Source organism: Musca vetustissima, unplaced genomic scaffold (genome assembly GCF_032173495.1).
Source record: "Musca vetustissima isolate MV318-11 ecotype Yass unplaced genomic scaffold, APGP_CSIRO_Mvet_v1 utg28702, whole genome shotgun sequence".
Taxonomy (NCBI): domain Eukaryota; kingdom Metazoa; phylum Arthropoda; class Insecta; order Diptera; family Muscidae; genus Musca; species Musca vetustissima.
Window position 1 is genome coordinate 20979 of NW_026886647.1, and position 20140 is coordinate 41118.

General features: G+C 32.6%; 2 protein-coding genes across 2 annotated transcripts; one reads left to right on the forward strand and one right to left on the reverse strand.

The window, feature by feature from the left end:
* Nucleotides 1–7744: 7744 nt before the first annotated feature.
* Nucleotides 7745–10377, reverse strand: LOC133334112 (RCC1-like G exchanging factor-like protein). Its single transcript, XM_061542407.1, has 3 exons — nucleotides 10278–10377; nucleotides 9929–10208; nucleotides 7745–8732 (listed from the first exon to the last, which is right to left on the reverse strand). The coding sequence occupies exons 1-3, from the start codon at nucleotides 10375–10377 to the stop codon at nucleotides 7745–7747; spliced, it is 1368 nt and encodes a 455-aa protein (XP_061398391.1).
* A 620-nt stretch (nucleotides 10378–10997) lies between these two features.
* LOC133334116 (uncharacterized) lies at nucleotides 10998–12515 on the forward strand. The gene is made up of 4 exons (XM_061542412.1): nucleotides 10998–11204; nucleotides 11281–11680; nucleotides 11782–11860; nucleotides 11942–12515. Exons 1-4 carry the CDS (start codon nucleotides 10998–11000, stop codon nucleotides 12513–12515), a joined length of 1260 nt encoding a protein of 419 aa, XP_061398396.1.
* Nucleotides 12516–20140: the final 7625 nt, after the last annotated feature.

The window sequence follows — 20140 nt, forward strand, 5'->3', positions numbered from 1 at the left end:
GCCAATTTGATATGCTAAGTATTGTAGGATCGTGTCCTTATCAAATTCCTACCTTGTTTTTTTGAAAATTATATTTTGTTATGATTTTATAAAAGTGGCGACCAACGTAATTAATGAAAATATACGAATATTAGAATGAATTTCCTAGTTTTTTTCAGCATACGCCCAATCTTTGTCAAGAAAATAACCAAGAATTAATGCTAATTTAACAACGGCAACAAAGATATTTTGCATTTGCCTAACAATTTTCTTATGGAAATGGCGCCCAACATGGAACCTAAAACTCATAAAATTATTGTGAAATGTAAAAAATGCAAATTCAAAATTGCTGATGTTACTGTCAATTTGACATGCTAAGTTTTGTAGGATCGTAAGTCATGGAAATTTAAAAATCTGTCTTCTTAAATATCTTGATTTTTATTAAAAATATCTGATTTTGCAAACAGTAATTCAAAGATATTTTATTTGACTTAACCATTTTATTATGGAAAAATTTCGTATTGAATTGTCGCCCAACGAGCTCCCCGATATCAAGAAGATTACTTTAAAATATTAAAAATTTAAATACAGACAAACGATTACAAGTTTTGCTATACAAATTTTTAATATCAATTCCGGTAAATTGTATAATCGGAGCTAAGCCCAACAATAGTGGCTTTAAATTCATACAAGTAACCATGGAGAAAATACCTTCTCTATTATGGTCCCACCATATACCAAAAGCCCTGATATTCAATGCGAAGCAAACAATAACAGCTTAACAAACTCATTAATTTTCTTCGGTCGTTAGCTTAACAACAATTTGGTAGTGATTTTTTCACCAGAAGCTCCCTTCATCTACTCACCCACCCACCCATCCGGTATACCATTTGCACACTTACACAGTTGCTAACTAAGGCAGGACAACAAAAGCGACACACATACACAAGCAAATGCAAAAACATGAAAACAATTGATAAAAATCGGCAAACGCCTTTCTAGTCCTTCGACGAATGAACGAGCGAACGAACGAATGGGCAAACGAACTCCACCATCATAAAAACGAAACGAATGGACGAACCACACCGGCTCCATCATCGTCATCATGGTAAATACACAAATGAAACGAAACGAACCAAGTCTAGTGAAAGCTTCGAAAAAAAACAAAATCGGAAAATATTCACTCGGCAACAACAAACAATTAACAAAGAAGGCACAACAATATGGAAGAAGAAGCAAGCGGACAGGAGAGGATACAAGGAGAATGGCATGGCGCTTGGAGAGTAGTGTAGTGGGGTAAATACAACAACAACAACAAATTTCAAAATCAACTTTATACACAAAAACCCGAATTGTTGTCGTCCACTTTTACTGAAGAGAAGATGGACTATGTAGGGAGTGCCGGGTGTTAGGACGAACGATCGAAGGACCAAAAAAGAAGCAACGTTAACAATGATTATGTACTCCTGTTGAAACTTTATTGTTGTTGATTTTGTTTTAGCTTTTTCGATTTTTGTTGCTGACAATGTGGAGGAGAAGGATAAAGAGAAAGGACATTGAATGATTGTGTGTGTGTGTCGTTACATTTGATGCCAGTCATTATGTTGTACCAGCAGTTAGTCCATTCTTTCCATTACCACACACCATATGGTTGTTGGTCATCAGTTCATATGGGTGCAGTACGATGTACGTACGTACGTCTGTATGTCCTTCTCAATATTTGGATCCTTGTTATAATAGTTCTGCTTCTGCTTTCCTTTGTCCCAAAAAAATCCCGTTGATTAACCCTTTGGCTATAAATGACTTCTGCCAGAGTATGTTAGTAGTCGTAATAGCAATGAGTTTTAATTTTGAACAAATCCTTTGAAATGCAGACATACACAAATTGTCCTGTGACAAACGAAAAGGATTTAGTTTTATTTTTATTTCTTTTTTTCACGTGGAGAGAATAAATATTTGATTGTTAATGACTCTTAGAGAGAAAAAAGGGAATATTTGCCTTTAAAAGCCAATGTTTTAAATTAAATGTGAAAAAATGGCGCCCAACATGGAGCAATGTTTATCAAGAAAATTAGCAAGAATGAATGCCAATTTAATAACGGCGTCCATCGTAGGTCATGATAAATTAAAATATGTCTTCATAAGAATACTGATTTTTATTCGAATTATCAAACACAAATGCAAAAATATTTAATTTGCCTTACAATTTTCTTATGGAAATGGCGCCCATCTTGGAACCTAGAAATCATAAAATTGGTGTGAAATGTAAAAAATGCTAAATCAAAATTTTTTAATGTTATTGACAATTTGATATGGTAAGTATGTAGGATCGTGTCCTTATAAAATTCCCAGGTTGTTTGAAAATTCTATTTTGTTATCATTTTATAAAAGTGGCGCCCAACGTAATTGATGAGTATGCGCAATAATTCCTTATGATTGGTTCTGGAATGACACCCACCAAACGTTAATGTTGAAATTATTTATTCTCAAAAATGAATTGAAATGGATTTTTATTGGCGCCCAACATGAGTAATAAGAAAATATACAAATATTAAGATTTATTTCCAATTTTTTTTTTTTTTTTTTTTTTTTTTTTTTTTTTGTAGCATGGCGCCTAATGTTTATCAAGAAAATGACCACGAATGAGGTCCGCAAAAATGCGAACAAATTGAAAATTAATGTGTATAAACAAAATTTAATGTCACTGGCGCCCAACTTAGGTCCTGAAAACATAAAAATCTGCCTTCTTAATAATGTTGATTTTTATTAAAAATATTTGATTTCGAACATAAATTCAATGATATTTTATTTAACATAAAAATTTGTTAAAGGAAAAAAATCATGTGGAATTGGCGCCCAACCTGCGGCCTGGAATCATGAAAATTTCTCTAAAATATTAAAAATTTAAATGCAGACAAACAATTACAAATGTTGCTATACAAATTACTAATATCAATTTCGGTAAATGTTATCATCGGAACCAAGCCCAACAATGGTGGCTTTAAATTTTTTTCCGTTTGCAATATTTGCAAACGAAAAAAAAAACTCCAATATTCTTTCCATCTTTGTCAATATTTTGATTTAAAATATGTAGAAAATTTAAAGTGGCTCCCAACATGGGGCACAAGTATTTTGGTAAGTTCCACATGTGTTGAAGACAAATATTTGATTGTTATGGTCCATATATGTGTTAAAAATAAATATTTGATTTTTAATGACTCTAAACAGAAATAGAAATATTTGCCTTAAAAAGTAAATGTTTTAGTTTAAATGTAGCAATAATGGCGCCCAACATGGGGCATAATTAAAAAAGTTAAAGGTAATATTTGCAAACGAAAAAAAAACTACAATATTCTGTCTTTATCAATATTTTTGTTTAAAGTTTAGAAAATAAAAAGGGGCGCCCAACGTGGGGCACAAGTATTTTAGTAAGATCCACACGTGTTAAAGATAAATATTTGATTGTTAATGACTCTTAACAGAAAAGGGAATATAAACCTTTAACATTAATTGATATAGTTTAAATGAGAAAATAATGGCGCCCAACATGGGACATCGTTAAAAAAAGTTAAAGGAAATATTTGCAAACGTAAAAAAACTGCAATATTCTGTGTTTCTCAATATTTTTGCTCAAATGTTTAGAAAATAAAAAGTGGCACCCAACGTGGGGCACAAGTATTTTGTTAGGAAAAAAATTTAAAACCAGAGTTTTTTTTTACAAAAACTAAAATGTCGTTATGATCGGTCGCATCGGACTTGTTATACTCATTAAGTGAACATTTAAAATACGTCGTTAAGCCGAACTATGAGGTGAATATTTAAAATAACAGTAGTCGCTAGGGATCTTCATAAACGGGCTATACTATGGAAATATGGAAGGTTAGAGCCAATTCGGTTTAAAAACGTATTCAAAATATTGAATGGGAACTTAAAATACTAAATTATAATCAAATCTGTTAAAACTCGATCTAAAGATCCTCAAAATTCGGAATACTTAGGGGTGCATTTTAAGCCTCTTTGATAAAAACAAAAACATACTTTATATAAAGCGAATAATAAAGCCTGTGTGTAATTCTAAAGAATTCTGAAGAGGTTACATATCTGTCGGAAACACCGACTGACACTTTTTTACATGTTGTAATACAAAAAAATATATGTAGAATAGTAAGTCCCCTCTGGACTTTAGTCTTTAGATAATAAAGATATTCATTCACTTGCTAGGGCGGAGGAAGTCTATGACCCAGATCATGGACGTACGCAGGGGGCGGCCCGAAATGACTTTTTTCACAGTAAATTTATGTCTGCAACTGCGAACTTTTTCATTTTATACTATCCTGATAAAATTTCAAGTTTCTACATTTGAAAATTGTGTTTTATTTAATAATTAACCATGTGTAAACTCATTCTTGACATACTTTATTTATAGTAGTCCTCGTATACACAAATGAAATATTCCGGCTAAATATTATTATTATTGATCTCCTTTAAATTGAGTTCTCTCAGCCCCCATAAAAGCCCAAGCGAACTCTCGCTCTAAAATCAAATAATTAAACAACTCAAGTTTTTATGATCATAACAACAACAAAAACGTTTTATGATAAACCCTCCCTCCACAATATTGCAAAATACATATAAAGAACATTTTTTAACGGCCAGAACAACAAAAACAAAATTGGGAAAAGTGGTTGTTTTCCGAAAGGGGTGTTAAATAGAGAAAAATACACAAGAACAACAATCACACAGAAATAGGTTGTTTGGCACGTCATGTGCGTGCTTGCGTGCGTACGAGTGTGTGTGTGTGACTGCCGGCCGCCACACAAAACGGGGGGAGTATATTGTAGTGTGATACGGAAAGAAATAAACACACACAACCGGTGTAACGGTAAATATACCGGCTTCCTTTCAAACAAATGCATAAAAATAAAACAACAATTTAAGGGAGAGCGAAAGAAAGAGTGTGAGAGGGCGAGCAAATAACAAAAAAAACCTAAACGAGAGAGAGAGGCACACACATCATTCTCAATTGGGCAATTGGAATTTAATTTCCCCAATGCACACAAAGGACGAATACCACACAAAATGAAATGAAACACGGAGTTGTTTACGTGACAACAGGAACTGACGTAAAATCCTGTTGAGAGAGAGAAGAGACAACGAGGCACACACAGTAATGGTGAATATGGAAATGTGGCAAAGGGATATCTAAACAAAAAAAGACAAGGTGAATTTTGCATTTTTTGGGTTGGTAAACTTTTTCATTTGTTTTTGTTGTTGTATTTGGGTGGTGCTTTCAAATTTCCCGTTGTATGAACCACCGAGAGACAGAGAGAACGTATAACGACGGCACATAAAGGGAATAATCAAAACATACACGGCAGGAAAAAAAAAGAACTCTAGAAAGGCTACACAAACGACAACAACCACAACAAGGAGAAAAAAACAGGGAGCAGCATGAAAGATTTTGTATCCCTAAATAATAACAACAACGACAACAAAACATGGGAGTTGTAATATTCGTTGTCACCTTTGCTATCATCAAGAGTATAAAATAGCATAGAGAAAGAGAGCATATACCCTGCCTGCCACAGGAGCACAAGGAAGAAATTCACGATGATGGAATATGAAATGAAACGACCGTAGAAGAACTGGTCGTCGTCATCGTATTTTTGTACATACAAGAGTATTATTGCTCTGTTGTGGATGAGCACAATAGAGCAACTGAACTTCTCAACACGATTTTTTTTTTCGTCTTTCGTACTCTACAACAGACTTTAGATATATATTTATAAAATAGGGATAAAAATGACTGGAGATATACATAGATATATATGTGTGCGGTTGGTTGGATGGATGGATATTTTGTGTGTGTACCTACCGGAGACGACGAAGGAACGATGAAAATGCGTTTTCCTTGTTTTCTCTGCGTTTTTTTCTTTCGTTTCGGAAAAAGCAGCCCCAGCCCTTTAATGCATTTTCACAACTACGACGAACAAATTTCCAGGCGGCTGCTACGGGGATTTTCTTTTTTGGCAAAGTCCTCCTCCTTGGTTGTTGGGTGTTGCAAAGTTAGTATTTGTTGTTTTTCTTTTTTCACAAAAAATTCTTCTTTAAACAATTTTGATTTTTATGTTGAAATTTTTTTCCATTCCAGACAAACGAAAAAACGCACTGATGACAGACAAAATATCAATGATTTATTATGGGTGGAAATTTGCTGTCATATATATGTATATAATTTCCACTCACACACAGGTTTCTTCCAATTTTTTTTTCTTAACACAATTCACAATTCAACACAAAATTCAACTTAATTTCTTTTTGTTGTTAATTAATCACTTTGCAAATTTTTGTGCAAAATTTATCCAAACATATTTTGCCTTGGCAAAAATTTCACTTGCAATTTTTTGTTTTATTTGTACAAACGCGATTTTTCTTGCTCGATTCACTTTTTTCTATTTCTCTCGGTTGCCTGCCTGGCTGCTTGTTGTTGGGGTTTGATTGTGGGATGGGAGACAACAAATTTTTCGTTTCTTTTCTTTTTACCTTATTGAGAGATACAAAAAATATATATTTTTTGTTATTTTCTTTCACATATAATTCTTTTAATTTCACTGGTAATTATTAGAATTTTCCAAATGGTTTCTGGTTTTAATATTTAATTAATTTTATTTCTATGAGAAAAAGAAATATTCTTTCTTTCGCTTCTCTACCACTTTCGTATTTCTTGTCGTCTACGCGAATCAGACACCTCTTGCGTTTTACACAAAACTGTCTGTCATATGCAATGTGTTAGGGTTAGCTAGGTCGATTTTACAACTAATCGATGGCTAATGACAGAAGGCGACAATTGTTATAGAGTAATCGATTATTTTGTTGTTGTCGTCGTCGTTCTCTGTTAAAAGAGAGCATTAAATGGTGTATTTATTCTGATTTAAAGATTGGATTTTTTAGACATTTTGAAAATATTTCAAATATAATTTATTATTATACTTAATTATTATGTATTTCAGTAGAACAAATTGGCCACTGATCAACACTGTAAACTTTTAACGGCGTTAGCTTTTTTGGTATATCGGCGTCGTTATGAATGTGGGCACAATCATGGCGTTTGTAAACAGCGGCAAATTATATGTGGGAAATATTTCAAAAAAATTCCTTTCATTGTCCATGTTTTGTTGAAATATGAGTATCAATTTAAAGCAGCTAAAATCCTGATTACAAAAATGTTATAATTTTATAGAAAAGACATAATAATAATTTCATAATTTTGGAAAATGCGTCTTGTCTTGTCCTATAAATAAGGTCGTCTAGGGAAATCAACTGGATATCAAATGCCAATAATGGATTTTGCTGTCAAAATCCATTACTGTGAATTGACTCCCATTATGAAAACGTAAGCAAAGTCCAAATTTTTGATATTTGACATGAGAAAAAACAGTTGACTTTCGCTAACTGGCCTTGGTCAAGTTTTTACGATTGTATGTCTTTGATATAAATCGATTAAAATAAGATTCATTTTCAGATAATGCACCAGTTCCTCCTGACAGAATTTTTTCTATATTGGTCCATATATTTATACAGCCTAAAGGTATTTTTTTTCATTTGATTCCAACAAATCACTTCAACATTTTAATTTATAGTCATTTAGGCTATATTATAGCCCATTTTCATTTATTTTATTTTTTGGTTCACTTAAAGCTAAAACAACAATTTTCTTCGCAAATAAATTACTCAACAAAAAATTAAATTACGTTAATTAAATTAATCACATAAAAGGTTTACACATGGCCAAAGTATGATCGACACCAAATGCAACTTTGGTAACTTTTCCATTTACCGCCGTTTTTAGAGGGAAAAATTGATCTTGTTTATGGCCCAGCCCTAAATGGCCACAACGATTTTTACCCCACATAAATAGATCACCATCGGAATTAATTGCACCCATATGAAATACACCACAGCCGATTGAGGTAACATAGGTGGTTTCACTGAAATCATTACGACCAAATAATGCTGGCAAAAGATGTTGCGGTTTTGAGGATTGTTCGACATAGGGTCCGAAACCTAAAATACCAAACCCCCAGGTATAGACCAAACCCTCTTCATTGAGGACCATACAAAATGAACCACCCGCAGCAATATCTTTAAATTTACCAATTCCTTTGGTCAGTGACAAATGACGCGGGGAATTTATTTGACTTTCAGCATCTTCGGAATCATCTAGTTGACCATATTCGGAATTACCCCAACCGAAAACTTCGCCTTTATCGTTGAGGGCTAGCACGCAATCGGAGGCACAGCTTAACTTTACAATATGTTCACGTGATATATCACCAAGGGCTTGTGAAATCCGACCATTTGTCATATAATGTCCCTGACCGGTTTGGCCATCGGCTCCCCAACCACAGGTATATACATGGCCCAATTTTGTCAGAAACATTGTATGATCCTGGCCACATACAACATTTACGATTGTATCCATCTCGCCACAAATATCTTTTTCCGATAGACGGTGTATCAGCGTACTTCCTCGATATTGTTCATCTTCGATAATTTCTCTACAACATTGCCCATATGAATTGTTACCCATGGTAAAGATGGTGCCATTTTTTGTAACCACTACCAAATGGGCACGACCCGCTGACATAGAACGTATCATCATATCCTCATCGGTTTCACCTTCAATGCGGGGTAATTTTATGGGGGTTGGATAAATGATTACATCGAGATTTTGTGGATCTTTTGGATGACCTCTAAGGGGGGTGGGAAGAAATGTTAATGAAAATTAAAAAATTAGAAAGGTAGGACTTAAGACGGAAGGGGCCGACTATGTAATACCCTACACCACATTGGGTGCTATACATATAACAAAAAAACTTAACGCACGTTAATCTTGACTCAATTCAGTATGATATGCAAAATTTCGAGTCAATCGAACCAACATTTACATGAAGTCGGACGAAAATATGTGTGGGAGCTATATTTTAACCTAAACCGATTTGAATAAAACTCATCAAACGTCATTATAGCCCTCTAACATCGTAGTCGATGCTCATTTCCTGCCAATCGGACAAACCTGGGGTCAATCGGACGAACGTGGGGACCCATATACGATAAATCCGAAGAAATTATACATGGGAGCTATATCCAAATCCGAACAGATTCAAGTCAAACTTTACACACATCATTCTGGACCCATTTCAGTACGATATGCAACATATCTTGTTAATCTTACGAAAATAAGTTACTTTGGTGTAACATTTACATAAAATCGGACGAAAATATATATGGGAGCTATATATAAATCGTTACCGATTAAAAGCAAACTTGACACACTTCATTCTAGACTTAATCCTGTAAGCTATGCAAAATTGCATGTCAATCGAACCAAGCGCTGGACCTCTGGAGCAACATTTATATAAAATCGGACGAATATATATATGGGAGCTATATCGAAATCTGAACAGATTTAGATAAAACTTATCACACGTTATTCTAGACCCAATTCAGTATGTTATGCAAAATTTCATGTCAATCGGACCAAACACTGGACCTTTGGTGCAATATTTACATAAAATCGAACGAAATTATATATGGGAGCTATATCGAAATCTGAACTGATTTTGATAAAACTTAACACTCGTTATTCTAGACCCAATTCAGTAAAATTTCAAGTCAATCGGACCAAACGTGGGGACTTTGGTGCACCATTTACCTGAAATCCGAGAAATTATATATGGGAGCTATATCTAAATCGGAAACGATTCTCGCAAAATTCATAAGAGTACGTCCTTGGACCAATTGAAATTAATGCTCTCAAAAGACGTATTCTAAGCATCTCCGCAAAAGTACCAATGTCACCATCTTCTTCCCTACTACGTGATACATACAAATACACATAATACCCTGTGTGGTGTAGGATATAAATCGGATAATTATAAATACCTACTTCATTTGCATACCCAATTGTGAGTCGGTATTTAAGCCGGTGCCAAACAAGGTCTCACCATCCGATCGATTAACAGCAAAAGCGGAAAATCCATAACCGGCAGTCATATCCAAAACTTCATTGTTAACGGAAAATTGCATACGGGTTGGATGATGTACCATGGCAGTGTAACGTTCCTGGGCCTTTTTAATATTTATAATATTACCCAATGCACCGGTCTCCTGATAGCCCCAGCCATAGACACGTAACTTATGCTGGTCGGAAGATTTTCTATCCAGAACTATTAATGGGAATCAAATAAAATTAGTTAATGTTATGGTTCAAGTGAGTATGTTCCGATTTTACTTACCTGGCACTTCGGACTCATCCTGCTTAAGTAAACTACGTTTGGCCTTTGTTGTATATGGCCGTATAAATACTAGTTCTTGTTTTAATAGTTGTCTTAACATTTTCATTTAGAAAATGTGTTTTTTTACGTGTGATTATTTAATTAAGTTGTTTTGATTATGTTGTTTCCATATAATATTTAATAAGTGAGAGTCTTCTTCTTGTTCCCCCAAATGATTGCATGTGGTACTGTGAGATGATAACACAAATGGTAAGAGAGAGAGAGTTATCGATGTCAACAGACTGCAAACAGTTGCTTTAATTATTTTTTAATTAAATAATTAATTAATGGTTTTTTGTTGTTGTTATTTTTCTATGACACGATTGATGATTGATAAATAAGAAGGAAAATGGAATAGAAAGCATTATCCAAGTATGTATACTTATATTTGTTGGCGGTAAATAAATCCTAGTTATCGATAAGTGAATAATCGTCCATCAGCTGTGTTTACAAATCAATGTGGGCTTTGATTTTAATGTGTTTTGTGTTTAATATTTGAATTATTTTAATAAGTAGAAAAGAATAGAACACCTCCTTTTCCCCTTTAATGAATATAAATAAAATAACAGTGTAAACAATATAAGTTTGCACAAAACCACATACCAACAAGAAAACTCCCATGTAAACTGCTGAAACTTTGTTTAACGATAACCAAAATCTTGAATAAAAGAAATAAACAAAATGAAACATCTTTCAACACAACAGGAAATTGTTTTAAAACTAAATTTATTAGATTCCCGGGTAACCAGAACCAAGCTTCTATTGGACTACTATAGACGGCGCCGAAATAACTCCATAAAGAAGCTGCAAATGTTACAAGTGCAGCAACTACATTTACTATGTGCCTTACTGGAAGAACCTCGTCCCTATCGTACTGTATGGACATATGTAAGTGGAGTTTTTTTAAAACCCAAATCGAAAACAATTAAATATAGGTAGTTTCTTTTTTTCTTTCTCTTATCAGTCCCAAGAGACCAATTTCTGGGAAATCGAAGCCCAACAAATGCCGGAGGATGTATTTAAGGACAAATTTGGTGTAAATCGCAAATCATTCAACAAGCTATGTGAATTTTTGACGCCAATGACAAAATTGGATAGTGAATTTCGTAAATGTATACCATTGGACAAGAGAATTGCCATATGTCTATACGCTCTGAGACATTCGACATTTTATTCGGAAGTTGGTAGTGTTTTTGGTATTGGAAAATCAACGGTATGCATTCTATTGAAAGAACTTATACAATTTGTTGTGGAAACGATGCATGAGAAATATATGCCAAAGGAGTTTCTAACGCCCGAGGTTTTGAAGGAATGTGTTGAAGGTTTTGAAAAATTAGGTGTACCACAATGTTGTGGGGTACTGGGTAAGTAGAAGGAAGTAAACAACTTAATAATTGTTTTGTGTTTGTGTTTTTTTTAAATATTGATTTTTTTTAAATTCATTTAATTATTTTTTCTTTTTTAGATGGTCATCGTTTTAATATCAGCTGTAACATGCGTGAAGGTAGAGATTATTTAACTCTATTGGCCTTGGTAGATCACAAGTAAGAACATCTTTTATTTAAATATATTTTTTCAAAAAAAAATAAATAAATAAAAATCATAATTATTTTATTTTTTTGCAGTCACAAAATCCGCTACGCCTATGTGGATAGCAATGATGGCTGGAATTATCCTTCAGTTTATAATAAAACAGATTTACCACAAATGTTCTCCCGTCGTGGCGAAATACTCAAAACTATGTCAAAAAATATCAACGGTATTGAAGTTCCGATTTTCATGATTGCCGATACATCATTTAATCTATCTGAACATGTAATGAAACCATATGTCTATGGTATTAGTTCTTCAGATCCGGAAAAAATCTTCAACAATAACTTGCTGAAATGCCATCAGGTTGTTGGCGAAACATTCACCCAATTGAAGGCACGTTTTCGTCGTCTAACAAATGGTATACCATCGAATATTGCCAATGGCCGTAATACAATCTACATTTGTTGTATTCTACATAATTTTTTACTCGAACAAAATTATGAAATTCCCCGCGAATGGATTGAGAAGCAGAGTAATTTAGATAGGTTGCCAAATAGCAGTGGTTTGCTGCAAGAATTTGAAACAATCGAATTTGATTTTCGTGCAGAGGAAATACGCAACTGTTTGGCAAGTTATATGTACGATACACAATTGAAGACTGAGTAAAAGTTTTTTTTTTTAATTAAAAAATATCGTTTTTATTATTTATTTAAATATAATAAGAGATTTTATATATTGATAAGACATCGCAAATAGTCAGTAAGTCACAGTCTCGTCTAGTTGAAAATGAGTCGCAATAATACTTGGACTAGCGATGAGGTGGAGAATATTGCCGATCCTAAATTTTTAAGGGAACAAAACCCACCACCATAAGATGTAGTATATATTAAATTTGTCATTCCCTTTACAAAACCTCGAAATATTCACCGGGGACCCTATATGCTTGATCAGAATAAAATTCTATGTTCATTTATGCACCTGTCTGCCCGTCTAATGAAATCGCCACACAGCACTCAATATTTACGATGTTACGTAGAGTTCACATTGGGTAGCATATATATCAACCAAAAATTATCGATATCGGTACCACCATTATTCGATATTTTGGGAGTTTGGGCACATTTTTTGACCGAATTGGCTCTAATTTGATACTTTGAATTCGCATTGGGTAGCAAATCTCCCTACCAAAAATTATCGATATAGGTCCACTTTTTAATCCCCATATAACGGTACCTACCAAATTTTCGGTATTTTGTGGGAGACTTGATACGTTTTCCAATCGAATTGGCTGTAATTTGGTATTATGAGTTAACATTGGATAGCAAATCTCCTTACCAAAAATGTTCGATATCGGTTTACATTTGAGGATAGCCCCCGTATAACAGTTACTCCCAAATTTCGATATTTGGGTAGTTTAGGCACATTTTTCAAACAAATTGGCTGTAATTTGGTATTTTGAATTCTTATTGGATAGCAAATCTCCCGACCAAAACTTATCGATATTGGTCCACTTTTTAGGATAGACCCCATATAAGGCTAACCCTCACTATTCAATATTTTGCAGATGTGGGGCACGTTTTTAACTGAATTAGCTGTAATTTAGTACTTTGAATTCCGATTGGGTAGCAAATATCTCTACCAAAAATTATCGATATCGGTCCCATTTTTAAGATAGCCCCTATATAACAATACCACCAAATATTCGGAATTTTGAAGTTTGGACACGTTTTTCAACCAAATTTTGTATAATTTAGTATTTTTAATTCTCATTGGATAGCAAATCTTCCTACCGAAAATTATCGATATCGGTTTACTTTTGAGATTTTGAGGATAGAAAGAAATACAAAAACAAATTTCAGTATATTCATTAAGATTTTTTAACATCTTTTTTTTTAATAAAAAAATTGTCATATATTAAATTTAAATACATGCGAAATAAGGAATATTATTTCAAAACTACAAACATTTTTAGTAAAAAAATAATTTTTAAAAAATAAAGAGTGAAAAATTAAACTGAGTGGAAATACAATAAGAAAAAAAACAATAACTAAAAAATGTTGGTGTTGTGAAATTTCCATTAACACCTACAACAGTTCAATATTTTTTGTTTACTTGAGGTTCAGATACAATCATTTTCACCATGACAGTTAAATAGTTTATGGGTCAGTAGGTGCAAAAATGTTTGTTAGCATTCTCCGCTAAGAAATATTTTTTCTTACATGACATTGACCGTATCTGTCCACTTGTCTGTCTTACTCTCTGTCAGCTTGTCTTATCGTAATTATGCCAATAATTCCTTTAATATTTCATTACGTTCCCTTTCAATGGCGACTAGTTCTTTCTGCAATTGTAACATTTTCTGATCCGCCTTTTGACGTTCTTCAGCTTCGATTTGCATAATGTCTTGACAATTTCTCAGCAATTCCAAGATTTCCTTATTGTTATTTTGTACATCTCGCCTATTACGATTTGATGACTTTGGAGGTTGTTCTATTTTTCGTACTGGCTTAGTATCACTAATTGTTTCCTCATTATAATTTAACGATGACGTTTCGTCTTTATGATTTTCATATTCAATTTTCTTTACGGGATTATTATCGTCCAGTTCGTCTTCGTTACTGTTTATGGTATCATCTTCATGGTAATACGGTTTAGAATCTGAAATGGATTTAAATATGAAAATTATAATTATAAATATAATGAAAAATAGTTTATCATCACACATACCTTCTTCTTCTTCCTCGGCAACTCGATCATTTATGGGTAGTGGTTCTGTGGGTTCACTCTTTAATGCTTTATATATTTTATCTACAATCGAATAGAATCTCCATTCCGATTTACCACCCTCAAGGGCAAGTTTACGTTTTTCTAATCTAAATATATTGGAATGATGTAATGCAATTAATTATTACTTCTGGATATGATATAAAAATAGTAAAAAAAATCTATCTGCGGGACTTGTTTTGAGTTATTTGAACTGCATTCGCTAGATGTACCTAGTAATCATATTATTTGAATGTTACCGTTAGGTGGAGGCTATGTTAAAAATTAGACCGATATCGATAATTTTTGATAAGGAGATTTGCTACCCAATGAGAATTCAAAGTACTAAATTACAGCCAAATCGGTTGAAAAACTTACCCAAAATCTCCACAAATATCGAATAATTGTGGTACCTATACATGGAGGCTATCCTAGAAAGTGGTCCAATATCGATAATAGTTGGTATGGAGATTTGCTACCCAATATGAACTTAAAATACCAAATTACAACCAATTCGGTTCAAAAAATGTGCCCTAACTCTTCAAAAAACCGAATAATAGGGAGTATGGTTATATGGGGGCTATCCTCAAATGTGAATCGATGTCCACAATTCTTGGTAGGTAGATTTTTTAACCAATGAAAATTGAAAATACTAAATAATAGCCAATTCTGTTGAAAAACTTACTCATACTCCCAAAAGTACGGAAATTTGGGAGGTACCGTTATGTGGGGGCTATCCCCAAAAGTAAACCAATATAAATAATTTTTGGTAGGGATATTTGCAATCTAATGATAACTCAGAATACTAAATAATTCCGTTAATAAAGGCACAAAAAATCCCAAAAATACCGATTATTCGGGGGGTTGTTATATGCGGTCTATACCAAAACATGGGCCAATATCAATTTTTTTTAATAGGAGATTTGCTACCCAATGGAACTCAAAACACCAAATTTCAGTTCATTCGGTTAATAAACGCACCAAAATTTCCAAAAATGCCGAATATTTGGAGGTATCGTTATATGGGGACTATCTTAAAAAGTGGACCTATATCGATAATTTTTGGTAAGGAGATTTGTTATCCAATAAAAATTCAAAATACTAAATTATAGCCAATTTGGTTAACAAACGTGCCAAAAATCTCCAAAATACCGAATATTTGGGGGTACCTTTATATGGGCATTATCCTAAAAAGTGGACCGATATCGATTATTTTTGGTAAGGGGATTTGCTATCCATTAGGAATACAATATACTAAATTAAAGCCAATTCGGTTGAAAAAACGTGCCAAAATCTCCAAAGTACCGAATATTGGCGGTACCGTTATATGGGGGCTATACCAAAACGTGGACCAATATCAATTATTTTTGATCAGGAGATTTGCTACCCAATGAAAACTTAAGATATCAAATTTCAGTTCATTCGATTAAACGCAACAAAATTCTCCAAAATACCGAATATTTGGTTATATGGGGACTATCATAAAAAGTGGACTGATGTTATCCAATGAGAATTTAAAATACTAAATAGGAACAATGTAAGTGTTGCGAGCTTTACAGTGATTTCAAGGGACGGACGGACAGACAGACGGGAATGCATAAATCTACATAGAATTTTACTCTATGGGGTCTCCGGTGAATATGTTGCAAATGACATATTTAATATACACTCCACCCTATAGCGAAGGGTATAAAAATATGTATTTATTATAAAAATAATTTTTAAAATTAAATTTAAGATTTTGAAGAAAAAATCGGCGTTATCCGGACCAATAGAAATTGTTTTCGATTTTCCCACTATAAATTTGAAAGGTTTTATCACTTGTTGAGTTGAGGGAACAATTATTAACATTTTTTAAAACGTGATCAAATAAAAACATTGCTTTATGTGAAATCATTTCACATGTGTTTACGTACAGATATGAACACTGTTCTAATGCCCCTTTTATATCTCCCATGTGTTTGTTGTGTTGTGTGCGGCGTGTTTTACCACAACACATCATGCCGCCACCGTTCGTTTTTGTTGTTCATAACAACCATCTACTTACTTGTATTTATTTGTTAAATTATGCAGTTTACATTGTATCTCAACAGCTGTAAAATTAAATCCCTCGCTTGCCATTTCTTTGGCAAATTCCTCATAGACATCACCGGTTCGTCGATTGCCGCGTAATATATCCACATTGTGATACCATAGTTGAATTAAATATTCTTCAGAGTAATCATTCCAGCGTTTTCTTCGTCGGCTGACCAAAAGAGTAATACAACAAATTTTTTTTATACTACATATAGGCATTTCATTTAATATATATATTTTTTTGGATATAACTTACATATCTCTTTCATCTGACTGGGGACTATGTTCAAAACTATTTGAATGTTTGGTGGTATCGGATGTACCGGTCACAGAACGTCGTGCTCTTTTCATTGTTAATTATTTGATTTTTATTTGTCGAAATATGAAGTGGATGTGAACGCTAGACAAAGTAATTTGTTTATGTTTAAGTTGCGTTATAGGGTTCTATAGATTGAGTTTTGTTTTTGGCAAATGGCGTAATGTAACTTGTTTAGGAATGAAACAAAACGTGTCTTTACTTTAATAGACCATGTGAATGTGTTTTTAAGGTGCTGTTGTTCATTTTATTTTATGTTGAATAAATTAAAACGGGGTTTCAAACAACTACTCTATCCAGTATACCATTAAGTATTGAGCGAATGTAAACGCAAACCAAGTAATTTGTTTATTTTCTTTATAGGTATATGTAGATCGACTTTTGGTCTTTTCTATTGAGATAAGAAAATCGATAGTCGGCAATGATATTTTTTGTTGAGGCTTATCGATTTATAACACAGAGAGCATAAATGAATGAAAATAAATATTTTTTAAATTAATATATTAATAAAATGTAAATAAAGTGTATTATTTAAACAATATAAGTATAGCGGTTGCTTATACAGACTTTAAAACAGGGATTTGAAAAAATTATGGTGTGACGAATCGAAAAAAACTCCAAAGAAAATACAACTCTATGTGGTATTATTAGGAATAAAAATTGATGTCGGCAATTTTGGATTAAAATCCCCCAAGCTGCAAAATTTTTTGTTTGAGTTCACACTTTTGACTTCATAGAGTGTAAACGCAAAGAATTTTGACAGCTCAGGTGAAATCATCTGGCCTTATGGGACGACCATGTTATTGGGCTAGGGATAACAATTTTTTCCCTTATGATATGGAACAAAATATTAAAAAAAATTCTTGCAGTACGGGGGGAACAGACCAAAAATAAATTAATTCGAGGGGAACATTGAAATAGGCTAAAGGTAAATATACGCCTTTTGCGTTAACAATTTTCATTTATGATATCGAATTTTGGAATAATAAATTTATTAGGATTTTTAGATTAGTTGTACATTAAGATTTTTATACTAGAATTTCATAGTCAAAATATTTTTCAAAATTATTTTTGTAATATCATGCGACCGGACTATCCGATTCGCTATGCCTATATTATAATAGAAGATGGGATTTATCGATCTATCGTTCAGGTCATGGAAGGTCGCAATATTTGAGATAGAGCTTTGAAATTTTGCACAAACATTGTTATTACTCCTAAATATTCGATATTTTAAAAATGTTTGGCTGATTTTTAACCGAATTGACTCAGATTTGGAATTTTGATTGGGTATCAAATCTTCACGATGAAATTCTTCAAAATTGGACCTCATTTTGCAATAGCCTCCATAAAACGATTTTTTTGGATATCTCGCCATATAACGGTGTTCCCCATTTTTCGATATTTTTGAGTTTTTTTTTTTAACGGAGTTTTGTTCATGGTCCAATTAATAGCTCGTGTAAGAGGCGAATATTACGCGCCATTTTGGTATGAAATCCCTTAAACTGTAAATTTTTTTGTTTACGTTTTCACACGATTAAGGCAAATTTTGTAATCATGGTCCAATTAATAGCTCGTGTAAGAGGCGAATATTACGGGCCATTTTGGTATAAAATCCCTTAAACTGTAAAATTTTTTGTTTACGTTTTCACACGATTAAGGCAAATTTTGACAGTTCGGATGAAATTATTTCGCCTCTTACACGACCTGATAATTGGACCATGGTTGTAATTTGATTCTCATTTTGTGTCAAAAAATTCTATCGAAAATCTACGAAGTTCCTTAACGATTATTGATATTTTCTGGTGTTCACCTCATGGTGGAGGATATAGAATGTTCAGCCCGGCCGAACTTAACTACTTGTTTTTAGTAAACTTTACCTTGTCAGCCAAACAAATTTTATTTGTTGCAATAAAAGAAATACCACAATAAATTATTAACATTTATAGCATTTAAATACATATTTTTTATTATTTAGATTCTTAAATTCTAAATTCTTTGTCTGATCTTTTAACATTATACACATCATCTTTCCATCATAATATTTGTTGTTGTTTTTTTCGTTTATAACATTTATTGAATAATTCATTTTTGTTTTGTATGTTGAAAGTTGGTAATACTAGTACAGTTCAAAAACTGTGTTTGTTATTAGTGTGTGTGTTTTTTTTTTGTTTTGCTAATCATTGTTTTTGAAAAATGGAATAAATATTTTGTTTTTATTTTTTTATATTTATATAAAAAAAGCTCATAATATTGATAAAAGAAAATAATAAAAAAACAATGGATTGAAAGTTGTAGAGGAAATGCCCTTTTAAAAACCCCTATCAAAATAAGAGGATAGAAAATGAAATTAAAAAAAAAATATATATGTTTTTTGTTTTGGTATTTTTGTTGTTGTTGTTAAAGGTACCAGAGTGTTTTTTAATATATTGTGGTTTAAAATAAGAAACAAAATTAGGAGAATATTGAAGGGAATGTAAGCTTCATTATAAATACCATGTATGTTAGTATTGTGTGCACCACTTGTGGGGGAGGGGGAGGAAGTTTTGACATAAATATTTTAAATTTTTTTCAATGTAGCAGCAGCGCCATTTACTAGCTAGAACAACAGTGTAGCATTAAAAAAATAAAAACAAATTTAAAATATTTTTACAATTTATTTGCACCAAAAAGAAAATGTTTGTATTATTTATAATTTCGTTAAAGGTTTTATGGTTAAATATGAAAATAAAATCCACCAACAATTTAATAAAAAATTATATATTATTAAAGTTATTGTAATAATAAAAGGTAAACACCTTAATTCAGAAATGTTTAAACAATTTATTCGTTTGCCAGATTAAAAAGACCGAATACTTCCTTTATCTTCGTTTCTTTTAAACATTTCCTCGTTTGGTATTATTTGTAGCGTACCACATTATTTTTGTTTAGAAAAAAAAATGTATATATAATTTTCCATATTATGTGTTTTTTTGTGTTTCAATTACAATTAGGAAATCTACAAACTACTAAAAAATATTGAAAATACACTCGTCCCTGGGTACGAGATCGTTTTTTGTTTTGTTGTTTTGTTTTCAGTTTAGTTTACAAATATATAATTTTGTATTATTTTTCTATTTTGTATTTTTGTTGTTGT